The sequence below is a fragment of the Engraulis encrasicolus genome, chromosome 4 (genome assembly GCF_034702125.1).
Source record: "Engraulis encrasicolus isolate BLACKSEA-1 chromosome 4, IST_EnEncr_1.0, whole genome shotgun sequence".
In the NCBI taxonomy this organism is placed as follows: Eukaryota; Metazoa; Chordata; class Actinopteri; order Clupeiformes; family Engraulidae; genus Engraulis; species Engraulis encrasicolus.
In genome coordinates, this window is record NC_085860.1 from 32,102,146 (window position 1) to 32,114,645 (window position 12,500).

At 42.8% G+C, this 12,500-nt stretch overlaps 2 protein-coding genes across 2 annotated transcripts in view; one reads left to right on the top strand and one right to left on the bottom strand.

The window, feature by feature from the left end:
• hipk2 (homeodomain interacting protein kinase 2) overlaps window positions 1-4,104 on the bottom strand; it is a 123,835-nt gene extending 119,731 nt beyond the window's left edge. Inside the window, exon 1 of the mRNA XM_063197820.1 lies at window positions 3,560-4,104. Within this exon, the coding sequence (XP_063053890.1) occupies window positions 3,560-3,578 (19 nt within the window). The 5' untranslated portion in view covers window positions 3,579-4,104. The remainder of the gene's footprint in view (window positions 1-3,559) is intronic.
• Window positions 4,105-5,134: 1,030 nt separating this feature from the next.
• LOC134447647 (thromboxane-A synthase-like) overlaps window positions 5,135-12,500 on the top strand; it is a gene marked incomplete at its 3' end in the record, with an annotated part of 100,831 nt that continues 93,465 nt past the window's right edge. The window contains exon 1 of the mRNA XM_063197216.1: window positions 5,135-5,190. The remainder of the gene's footprint in view (window positions 5,191-12,500) is intronic.

Genomic DNA, 12,500 nt, shown 5'->3' on the forward strand with positions numbered 1-12,500 from the left:
GCACACACCAATGACCCAGATTTTACCTTCAAACCACACGGTACCCCCCGAATTGTACTACTACCACCCAACACACAGACACAGACACAGACACAGACTCAGAGTAGAGTAGAGTGTCATTTATTGACCCCAGATAGAGACACACAGACACAGACACAGACACACACACACTCACACACACACACACACACACACACACACACACTAAAGAAAATATGTGCACAAGTCCGTCTGAAGAGGCTAAGAAGCTGTGGCTGTGACCTTAAAAGTGTGGGACAGTCTGAGGACGAGGGGGCTAGCACGGCCACCCACACAAGGACACCTAAAAATACAGGCCCCCTTTTCCAAACCACCCAAACCCAACCCCCCCGCCCACACACACACACACAGGACACAAACACATGCACGCGTGCACACACACACACACACACAAAGGCACCAGTGACACGAAATGGCATACACACAAAAGCACACACACACACACACACACACACACACACACACACACACACACACACACACACACACACACACACACACACACACACACACGCACACGCACACGCACACAAACACACACACACACACACACGCACACACACACACACACACACACACACACAAACAGGCCAGGCATCCCCAGCAACCCGGCGGTGAATGAACGCATCACACCAAGGGCCATTACCCTGCGAGGACAAGACGTTCCCTGGCCCTCTCCAGAGACGCATGTCTATTTCGGCTCCTAAAAGCCTTCTAAAACGTGGCCTGACCTAAAAGATGGGCATCATTGCCTAAACACCACTTCGCTGTCCCTCCGGCTGCTCGTCACCTCAACTGTATGTCTCTTTCATTCTCCTGTCCACTCTGTCCTTCCTCCTATTTTCTCTGATTTGAGGTTAGTCAGAGAAGCTCTTATTAGCCTTCATGTGCAGATGGGATGGACAGCAATCCGACTGCTATTGGACTTATAAGAACATATGACACTACCGGCAGTCTTTGGTAATAGACGGGAACCTGGTCAATCATTATCATTTTGTTAACAAGAAGCTCTTCAGGGAAGGGTTCAAAGTTGGATATTCAGAAGACCTTTATAACCAAACAGCAACATAATATGTAAAATATATTCTCTGCCTGGATTATGGCCAGTTCTTCGTCTTCTTCCCTTCTCCTTTCTTCTGTCTTATGGTCTCCTTCTGTTTCACTCCCTACTTCTTTTTGTGATGCATGTCTACAGAGGTTCCACTGTCCACCCCCTCAGCATGTCTGCTCGGGCCAACTCCCAGAGACTTTTAGTGTAAGTGACTACAATTTTGTTGCCTCAGAATTGTTTCTCTGATTGTATGCTGTTGCTCTGCTGTAAGAATGCCCAGTCCACGCGCGCACACAAACACACACACACCGTGAGTAACATAGCAGAGAGAGAGAGAGAGAGAGAGAGAGAGAGAGGGTAAAGCATAGTCTTTATAATTGTCTGTTGGGTTTCAGCCAGCCCTTCACAGACAGCAAGGCCTCATCCCTCCGTCTATTCGCACTACTAGGGCAACGGCAATGCGTTGCTGATGCATAAAAGCACTCCTTTGCCGCCGCCACCCCCCTCCCCCCCCTCTCTCTCTCACACACACACACACACACACACACACACACACACACACACACACACACACACACACACACACACACACACACACACACACACACACACACAATACGAGTCAACTTTGTAAATATATTCCATGGTTTCCACATGAGTTTTGTTCCAACACGGCAAAATGTAAGACTTCACTCAGTGGAATGCTCTATTTCGGCATAGATATAGGTTAGCCCTGACATTGGACGGTGGCCGGACGGGGGCCCGAATTACGCACGGCACCGGCGGTAGAGCGCGCGCTGCTTTTGTATTGTGTTCTTGGCCACACACGCCACTCGATCTGCCCGAAAATCAGGCAGACAGTCCACATTCTGACTGCAGGAGTTCAGAAACAGCAATGTAGCCAAAGCTATCATGAGTGGTCAAGCGGCCACTATGCATTTCTAACGAATACGAGGTTGCTATAGATTAGTAATAGAATAAGCTACTTAAATCTTATCGCTTCATCCCCATATGAGTCGACAGCTTCCATACAAACTCTTCAAATAAACTAGGCTAGGCCTAGCTCAGCTTGGAAGTTTGTTTATAGTGTTAAGGACACAAATAATTCAAGGACCATAAGGATAATCCCCTTGCGGCAAGGCACAGCCAAACATTTGTCCCGCATAGACCGGACAGTCTTGTATGGAGTCGGACTTTGGTAGGCAAATACTGATCAAATTGTCAAATTGTCCGGCAGAGGGAGCACACGCAATCAATTAATAGAATTTCTACACTCACAAAAAATATCCGACACGTCTTGACTTTGTGGGTTGTCACTCACGATCGTTTTAGAAAATCTGTTGTCTTCAGGACTTGTGAAGACTCCAGGGTTTCGTAGCCCTATCAGAATACACTGTGCGTAAAATCCAGTGCCGTTCACAAGACACGAGAGGCAGCATGCTCAAATGAAAATAATCTGAACATGCCAAGTAGCCTATAGTGTACATTACGATACAGAAGCCAGCATTTGGAGGTGATTGTGTTTGCCAAATTTGTTTTAAAGCATGCGAGGCTACAATATTTTCGTCAAGGCTCAGGGGACAGATTCACCCACAGTTTCCGCCACCGTCCCAGCCATGGCCAGCCCATTCGGTACTGGCACTGTAACCAAATTCTCCGCACAATGCACGACGGAAGCAAACGAGGATCGGTTGCCTAACCATAACACCAATTACCTTAAGATGTAGCGTACTCTTGTGCTTTAGGTGTTTGGTTTGTTCAAATAAGACAAGCAGCTATATCTGCTTGGATTAGCCACTCTGCACCAGCCCTCGACCCATGTCCACGGCCATGTAGTTCATTAAAAACATCAAAACAAATATCGCTATCTTATTCTATTCCACAGACCACCATACCACCTCATCATTGACCAGTTTAACATAATTTCGCTTGTGTTTGGAATTAATCAGATACACTGGGTGTAGGCAATCTCGCAAGTGGGGTTGGCCCCGATGCATGCTCGACTGTCTGGGATGCACTTTATCCCCATGTCCCCGCATCAAACCCTCGGCATGCGGTGGCTATTTCTGTTTAATCGATATCATGTCCCGACATTACGCAGTAGCCTACATCCACATGCACATACTGATATTTGAAATAGACATCGAGAAATGACTGTCGCACTAAAGGCAGAGACGGCAAAGCTGGATGCAATGACGGGACAGACTGACACGATTCATCATGCGTTTCCCTTTGTTTATAACCAGAAAAATAGTCAAGGGTGTTGTCATTAAACGACAATAACCCATACCAAACATGTGGAATTACTGAAATGATTGTGAAAATCTGCAAACTGTTAGAATTGTATTATTGTATCATTATTGCAGTGGCAGCCCCGTCAGTCAAATCCTGTCCGCCATGAAGTAGACAAATTCAGATTTGTTCTGCATGTTTCGTTAAAAAACAAAACGGCTCGCTTGAGTCGCTTACCTTCGTATACAGGGGCCATCGGTGCAAGTACTGCTGCTATTCATGGCAAAAAATGAAGCGATATAGTCCAGAAGTTAATGGAAAAATGCCATCTTGAGATCCTGACAGAGTCACTGTCTTCTGCATAACTAACCCCGAACACTAACGTTAGTATGGGAAACAAATCAAAATTCACATCCAGGATTTCGAATAGAAAACAATTATTCGGTAGACTAAAGTCTTCCAAACTGGTTTCTGCAACGTAAGCCCAGTGGGATTTGGTTAGTTTGTTTGGCTCATAGGTTGAGCCCATCCGCAGCTTTGCTCAGTTTACGGAGAACATGTCTGTGGAGTGGCCGCAAAAGTTGCAATGGTGAAAGCCGAGGTAGTTTGATATATAATCAAATGACTATTCAATCGACCACTGTAAAGAGATCCCATGGGACCCCGTAATCAGTGCAATCGTGTAATCAATAATTATTTGACATTCCCAAAGGCTGTTTCGGGTTTTAATTGTATTAAAACGGAACCAATATGCCAGTTATAACGATGCCGCAAATATTTTATCCTCTGACTCCCAAAGTTAGCCAGGATTTCAAGATAATGCCCATAGTTGTATGGCCAACCAAACCGAGTTGTATGTGTGTACAAAGGCGATACATAATACTGAGACAAATAAGCTATTTTCATAATTGGCTAGTTGTATAAAACATTGTTGTGGATAGGCAATGGGCAATGCGCATTTGCGCTTGCGGTGGATGACTCTGAGCTCTTTGCATAGAGTCTGGTTGTGAGCTTCCAATGACGCCACTGGATTTTCACAGAATGAACCGTACAGAATCGGATTACATAGACTCACACAGATGTGGGTAATCAGTCTTTTACCAGCAACCTAAAAATCTTTCCTGCAAGTGACTGTCATTGTTTCCGCAGGGTCACAACCCAGTGCGCCTTGTAAAACACTCTCCTCTCCGTTTTCAGTGCGTAATATAGGCTAATAATTAAATGCTTTTAGTTATTAATACACACACACACACACACACACACACACACACACACACACACACACACACACACACACACACACACACACACACACACACACACACACACACACACTAAAGTGTATAGCTACTTTGGTTCTAAAATACATTTTGGATAGTTCACAGTTTGTAAGATATGATGATTATTATGAGCACTTATTGGCAATACCAATAATGTCTGTTGGATTTATCCGCAGTTCAGGGCCACATAGAGGCCTAATGTTTGTGCGTGTCACAAAACATCTCAGTGAACTCACAAGACAAGGAATTTGTTTTCACTATATGGCAGCCAGGCATATTTTTGTGCGTAATGGGTCGTTGACGATAGTCTACAATGGCCATGATGACATTTTTTTAAATCATTTTAGCAGGTCGATTATCATGATAATATTGACAGTATGGCGCTTTCATTTTACCTATAGAAAAATGAGTATTTCCGACACAGTTTTGCAAGGTTTTTATTCTGATACAGTTTTGCACGAGGGGTAAATGACCATGCACGCAATGTTATGTAGTTTGTAGTTTTTCTGTTCGGTCAAAGACTACAATGACCGTGAGCACTTGCATGTCAACAACAGAGCGCGGACAGACACATAACCCAGGCAGGAGGTGAGAATGTTTACATGTGTCTTTTTAAACGTTGCAACAATGCATGCTACTTTGTCATCACTGCATACTGTAACGTGTTATTTAATTTCTTGAGCTGCGTATGAAATGGTTGTAAGTTAACGGAAATTTGGGAACTGAGAACTGCATCATCACGTGCGTTGTTACAAAATGGTTATACCTTGCCCTTGGTTAAGTTGACAGGGATTGTCAACGAAACCCCTAAAATGTATTATGTTCTGTTCTAGCGGTTTAACATGCATTCTAACGGTTGGCGGTGAAACAGAGATACCTTCATTCTTAATTATTCAGAAATAGATGGTTGCTTTTCGTGAACATGCTAGCAGAGTAGTGCAGGACAATTTGGACACTTCGAGAGCATCCGTCAATTGTTTTGGTCACAATAGATTTTTTTCCCTGAACCTACCAGGTAGTTTTAGTGAAAAGACTCAGTATGAGACATCGACCTCTAATCCCTCTTCCAATGTCTTGTATTTGAATAATAATACACCAGACAAGTTCCAACACCATGGCAGTAGCCTGCCTGTTATGGACAAGGCTCAGATACATTGTAGCTAGTTAGTTCTACACTGTAGATGAAGGTTGTCATTGTTGCCCGTTGAGCCGCGTTGAGTGTAGGCCTACGGTAGGTGCTAGATAGATGCCCGGGATTCAGTCCTGTGGATTTCTAGATGGAAGACCCAAGCAAGCCGTATTTTTCTGCACACCAAAAATCCTTGGACTTGAAACCTCAAGGTGTAGGCTACATAGCCTAACTTGAGATAGGCTAGGGCCTACATTGTATTATTACAGTGGGCTATTGCATTACCCAGATTGTCCCCACGGAGTGCACAGTTTTTATTGAAACTGCTCTGTTGTTTGACTGTCTTTAGCTTGTGTGGTAGCAGACAGAATGTTTACGTAGCCTACCTGTTATCATAACAAGCATCCACAAAACAGCATAATGGTTGTTTATCGTGCCATGCCAGGTGTTCAGCGTTTGCCCGTTCAAACACCTTCATAGACGTCCACCATATATTGCTGGGTTCATATTAACAGATTAGGTGAGATGGCATACACATCCAAATATAATCTTAGATCCCAGACTAAAGTAGACTTTAAAAAATGACAAGTAAAATGAAATGCAATGAAAATAAATGAAAATGAAAAAAAAAACTGTAGCCCTTCATACAGTAGGCCTACACACTGATTCTTCAAAACAAGTCTGCTTTTATTAACCAACAATATTCTAATCTAGAGCATATGCTGACCTTTTTATATTTCTCGAGTGCAGACAATATTCATTTATCAACCATTGTAATGTTATTATTGTTGTTTTTAGTTGTAGTTACATAGTCATAAAGCAACATTCAAATGAAATACTGCTAAAAAGAAAAGAAGAAAAAAATCAGGTGTTTATGTCTCATTACAGATGTGTACATACACAGACACAAACAACACACACTCATGCACACACACACACACACACACACACACACACACACACACACACACACACACACACACACACACACACACACACACACACACACACACACACACACACACACACACACACATAACCTTACATTACATTGCACTTAGCTGACACTTTTATCCAGAGCAACTTAGTTATTTAGGTAGGCTACCGAGTATTGGTTACAGGCCAATGTGGGGTTAGGTGCCTTGCTCAAGGGCACTTACGCCATGGATGAAGGTGCGGTTAAGGGTCGGATTTGAACCTGCAACCCTCTGTTCTGAAGGCAGTGCTCTAACAATTAGCCATGGCTGCCGCACGCACTCACACATGCATTTGCACGCACACACACACACACACACACACACACACACACACACACACACACACACACACACACACACACACACACACACACACACACACACACACAGGTACAGGTCTTTTTTTAATACCGTTATCATTGGAAGGTCCATCAAAACATTTAAAGGCAGTAAAAAGAAAAACAATTTTCATAATAATTTGGATTGCGGTGTGCAGCTTTTAAACTTGGTTTAGGTCATGTATGCACAGACAGCATGCAGACTGTAATTTAGCGTCTGGGGGCATGATTACATCAGGCTGCTCTGCTGTGTGGCTGCATACAGGTGTGTCTGCACTGCACCACATTGAGCTCATCATTGTCTCTGCTCATATCACCCCCCTCTCTGTCTGTCTGTCTGTCTGTCTGTCTGTCTGTCTCTCTGTCTTTCTGTCTGTCTGTCTGTCTCTCTCTCTCTCTCTCTCTCTCTCTCTCTCTCTCTCTCTCTCTCTCTCTCTCTCTCTCTCTCTCTCCTCCTCCTCCTCCTCCTCTCCAAAGGATGACTCAGTCCAATTGAAGCATTCAGTCGGAGGTCATTGGAGATCAGGATAGAGAAGATGGTGGGGAGAGGTTGGGGTGGTGGGTATGGAGACGGGAACAGGGATGGGGGGTTTGTTGCGTATTGTTCAGTCTGGAGAAAGGAGAGGGTTATTTGTCTGGTTTGATTGCAAACTGATGAAATGATAGATTAGGACATAACGACAGGAGGCCGTTCTCACATGACATGTATTGTATCTGAAGAATTGCCCAACGGTATTAGGCTGTTTTTTTGTTGACGTTCCAGGTCGAAGGGAAAGCAAATATTGGATTGACTATTAGAGCACAATTGTGTTGACTCCACTCAATTTCCAGCACGGTAGATAGATAGATAGATATGACCATCATCAACCATTCGTTCCTCAGTGAGAATTAACTGCACATGAAGGTCTATCATAGTAGCCCCCTGAGTTTACACCTACACAGTAACATGCACAAATAACAAGCAATAAAGTAGAAAAGAAAAAAATAAGGGCAAGGGGGAAAAAAATCAAATAAAAATGCAGAAAATTAAAGCAACCACAGGTTTAGCTTGAGGGTTATGCTCTAGGAGGATAGCTTACACCAGTGGTTCCCAACCTTTTTCTTCAGGGACCCATGTTTTTACTATTGTAAGCTTTGGTGACCCAGCGCCCGCATGAGAGGAAGTCACTTGATACGGTCTGTCTCCTCCGAAAACTCATTTTAGTCATCATTTTATTCCTCAATTCATCTTTGTTCAAAAACAGAATAAATGTTTAATGTAGCACTTACATTTTGTTGCTTCTATGCATTTGTCATTTATTCAACATGGGCTACATATGGTATTAAAATGAAACCCCTTAAAACTCAAGAGGGCTGTGCGACCCCCCGTGGATCTTTGGCGACCCATAGGCTGGGTCCCGACCCATAGGTTGGGAACCACTGGCTTACACTATGATCATGTGTTGTCATAGATGGATTGTGTGAAGGAGGGTGAATGCTCCATACACCATAGATACTTTAAACAAGACATGAATGTATTACACAGAGAGAACAATATATGTTGGTAAACTTTGTTACATCATTATATTATATATTTTAATGTTCCTTTCAGGTGTTTTTTTATCTAAAAGGGGATGATACATCAGGTACTATCTTGTACCTCAGAAGGACATTTTGGCACTACTGACAAGAGGCTTTACACAGTCACACTGTGGTTCTTTCATTTCTCCTCCCATCTCTCCCTCTCCCTCTCTCTCTCTCTCTCTCTCTCTCTCTCTCTCTCTCTCTCTCTGTCAGTGTTCTCTTCATAGTCAGACCTACCGGTAGGGGGGATGACACAAATCTTTTTCTCTACTCTGAATAAGCATTCATATTATTTGCACAGAGTAGGTTTAAATGTCCAACCCCTGCTTTATCCCACAGTGATAACCTGGTCCCTCTAAAAAGATGTGCCAAATATACAATGATCCAAATCACTTCCATTTTTCCTCTTGCGAAGGAAAAAAACAGAGCTGTAGATTTGGTTTGCAGAGCTCTGGAAGATGAAGGATTCAATTGGGCTCCCCACAGCTGTCTTGGCTCCCAAACGGCATTCAGGGTGTTTTCCCATGGAGTTTCTGTTCTTCTGACACAGTGGCCCAGTAAAATGGAGATAGCCATTATTCCCATACCCAAACTGACTGGTAGCAGTGTGTGCCAGGGCATGAATGAGGTACTGGCTAATCATTCACTACAATCCAGCGACGAAACAGAGAGAAAGAGAGAGAGATAGAAAGAAGGAGAGCGAGAGAGCTATTCAACAAACGCAAGTGACAGAAATCATTAAGTGTTACCATAGTGACCATTGTACGCGCAGTCCTTGAAAGAAAGCAAAAATGCTTTGGCCTGTTACGGTAGTGTCGTTTCTGTTTTGACAGGCGAAAGGCAGATGTTGTTATGGTGGAATTTACCAACAGCGTCGCACAATGTTGTTTCGGGGCCTCCCTCGCCAATATAGTATAATAAGCCCCATGATCCCTGGGTTGTTTAAGCAAAATCGAATCATAACTATTGAAAAAAAGTCTTATGTCAGTCAAGGTCTAAGACGATTCATGATGTCAAAAGAGAAATCAAATAATTCGGGAATAAGTTATTGAAGGCTTTTCACCAAATGTGTTAGACACTGTTACTTTTAAATTGCGTATTTACCACAGCTATCTGAAGTATTTGTAAAGAACGTGTGTCTTCATGTAGACTAGAGGACCTTCTAACCTCTCTCCAATCCAAAAGAAATCCATGTGTTGTAACCTCATAGGGCTATTTTCGGTCACTGGTCAACACAACAACACAACAACAAGACACACACTCACCCATGTTTATAATGTTATAGAAAAATTCAACTTACCCAAAATGTCATGGCAAGGCATGCAACACAGACCTACAGAGACTCTGAACATTCAATATTCCACTCACACAACACACACACACAACACACACACACACACATGCACACACGCACGCACGCACCCACGATACAGTACATATAATGGAACCCAAACTCACCTAAAAATGCCAAACACAATCACACACACACACAGACACACACACTTCACAATATAACTATATTTTTCAGTATCATGTAATGGTGACAAAGCAGTTCCAAATGCATCAGTAATTCTTTGTAATCCTGTGTTTTTTAACTAGACTTCAGTTCAGACTTTAGACTCATGACACTGCTTTATAGCCACAGTGGACATAAGGGCTGTAACAACATTGTATCGAACGGACAAATCGTGATACAGTGTTTCCCATACATTAAGGAAAATATGGCGCACCGCCATAGTTTCGAAAATGTAAAAAAAAAAAAAACTTTTTTTTTTTTTTTAAACGATTTCCGTTTTCTATTTAACGATTTGAAAAACGATTTCCTTTGCATTTTCCTCCTGGAGTAAATACATCCTATAGAGAAAACCATGAGTGCTTGAAAGACAGGGATCAAAAGCCTAGTCAACTTGTAGTTAACTCGGATTTGGGAGCAATAAAAAACATTGAGAGAAGGGACAGTTGGGATGAGTTTACTGACACTTCCCAGGCTTTGTTTTACAGTTGTATGATAATGAGTTAGGCAACAGGCCTTCGTTGACACAGCAGAGGAGACATCGCGCTGCATATAGAAATGAATGTGTAATGAATGTGTATAGACATAAATGTGTAATATGTTGTTCAGCCCTTTTACCCTTTTATGGGAGGAATTTTGAAAAACAGGCCCTGTGACCAGCACCCCTCATGTAGAATGTGTACGCCTATGTGTGTTGGGGAAAAGGTATAGCCTACTCTCTTTGACCATTTTTGTCTGTGCGTTAACAATTTCACAGTGCTCCTAAATTCTTATCTGTGCTCCTATTTCTTTTTTTTTCACGCCGTGTAAAACCCCCCATTGCCCCGCATGAAATACACCCCCCCCAACAAAAAAATCCCCGCTGCCCCCATAGTTTCCAAAAATTCTGTGGGAAACACTGTGATAGGCAGAGTCACAATACTGTATCGTCACGCAAGAAGGCAGTATTGTGATACGCCCTTTCAAAGTTCTGTTATCTGTGTATCGTTACAGCTCTATTGTACATTGATGGGTAAAGTAAGCAAGGTGACACTCTAGCTCTGTGAATAATGAAAGACCAAGAGTAGTATTACTTAATGCATCATAAAATACACTGTTGAAGTATTATTTTATAGCCTTATTGTTGTTGTCCCAAAGAAAGGTCTAGCACTAAAGACACATGACCTGAAACAATGCATGTACGCCCGCACTAGGCTTGGGCGATGTCCCCCTAATTGACAGCTGACGATGTTTACAGTGAGACGATGCGATGGACGATGACATCGTCTTGGGGGGGGGGGGGTGTAATAATTAAAAAATATATTGATATATTTTCTATTTATTTTTATTATTCATCTTCAGCTAAGTTATTATTTAATTCTATTTAATTTAAGAGTAAGTGAAATATATTAATATTATTATTACATTCTGGGGGATTTTTTAAAAAACCTCCTCAGCGTTCTTGTTCTTGCTCAGCTGCTTTGTGAGATGGTCGCTGAGATGCAGAGATCCCCCGCTGACCCCTCCCCCTCGCCCTTCTCGTCTCTCCTCCCGTGTCACCTGCAAGCCCAGTGCTTGCTACTTTACCATCAGTTCATTGCGTGGCGTTTTTGGGAGACTTGTCAATAAATTTGTTACATCTGTGAGTTATTTATCTGTGTAACTATTTTAAGACGACATATGCGCTGCGTTTTTGCACAGGCTAGTAGGCTATAACTTTAGCCCCTCTCGCTCACCAGAAAACTAAATGGGAAAGAGATGATAACCCATGCGTGATTGCGTGCCCTCTCGAGAGGCTTTGCAATGGATTTTAGCCCCGACTTTGTCAATTCCTAGCACTAGAATACGGAATGTTTTGTTTTAGGTCATATCGAGACTTTTTTTCCCCTCATCAATGGAGTTGATCAATGGATAGTTCTACAAGTAGTTCTGGCGGTGAAGCCATGAAGACGAGTGGGCGGACATGGAACCGCTTGCTCGCCTTATTGACAGTGGGCTTATCAGAAGTGTACACTCTTGAGTGGCTGCTTCACAAGACATCTCCACCGCGAATAGCGATTAAACATTTTGAGGTGAACCGTTAAACATGAAATGTTAAACTGTCGCAATTGCCGAACGTGTTGCTTATCGTCATGTTACACCGGAGGAGCCAGCTAGGTAATGCGTAAAGAGTCCCCTTTGTAGTCGACAACTTAGGTCACAGAAATAAATGAACGATATCACTTAGGCCTACTTACATACATCTGCAGCAAACAATAGTTGGGCTTAGTTCACAAGTTTTTTTTTTAATTCCATTGTGGGTTTTTTCGTAGTTATATAATTCACTGGGGTTCACAACTTGTCTTGAAAACCGCTGCTGCTACTACGGATTTTACGGTAATGTGATGTCAAGTACCGTA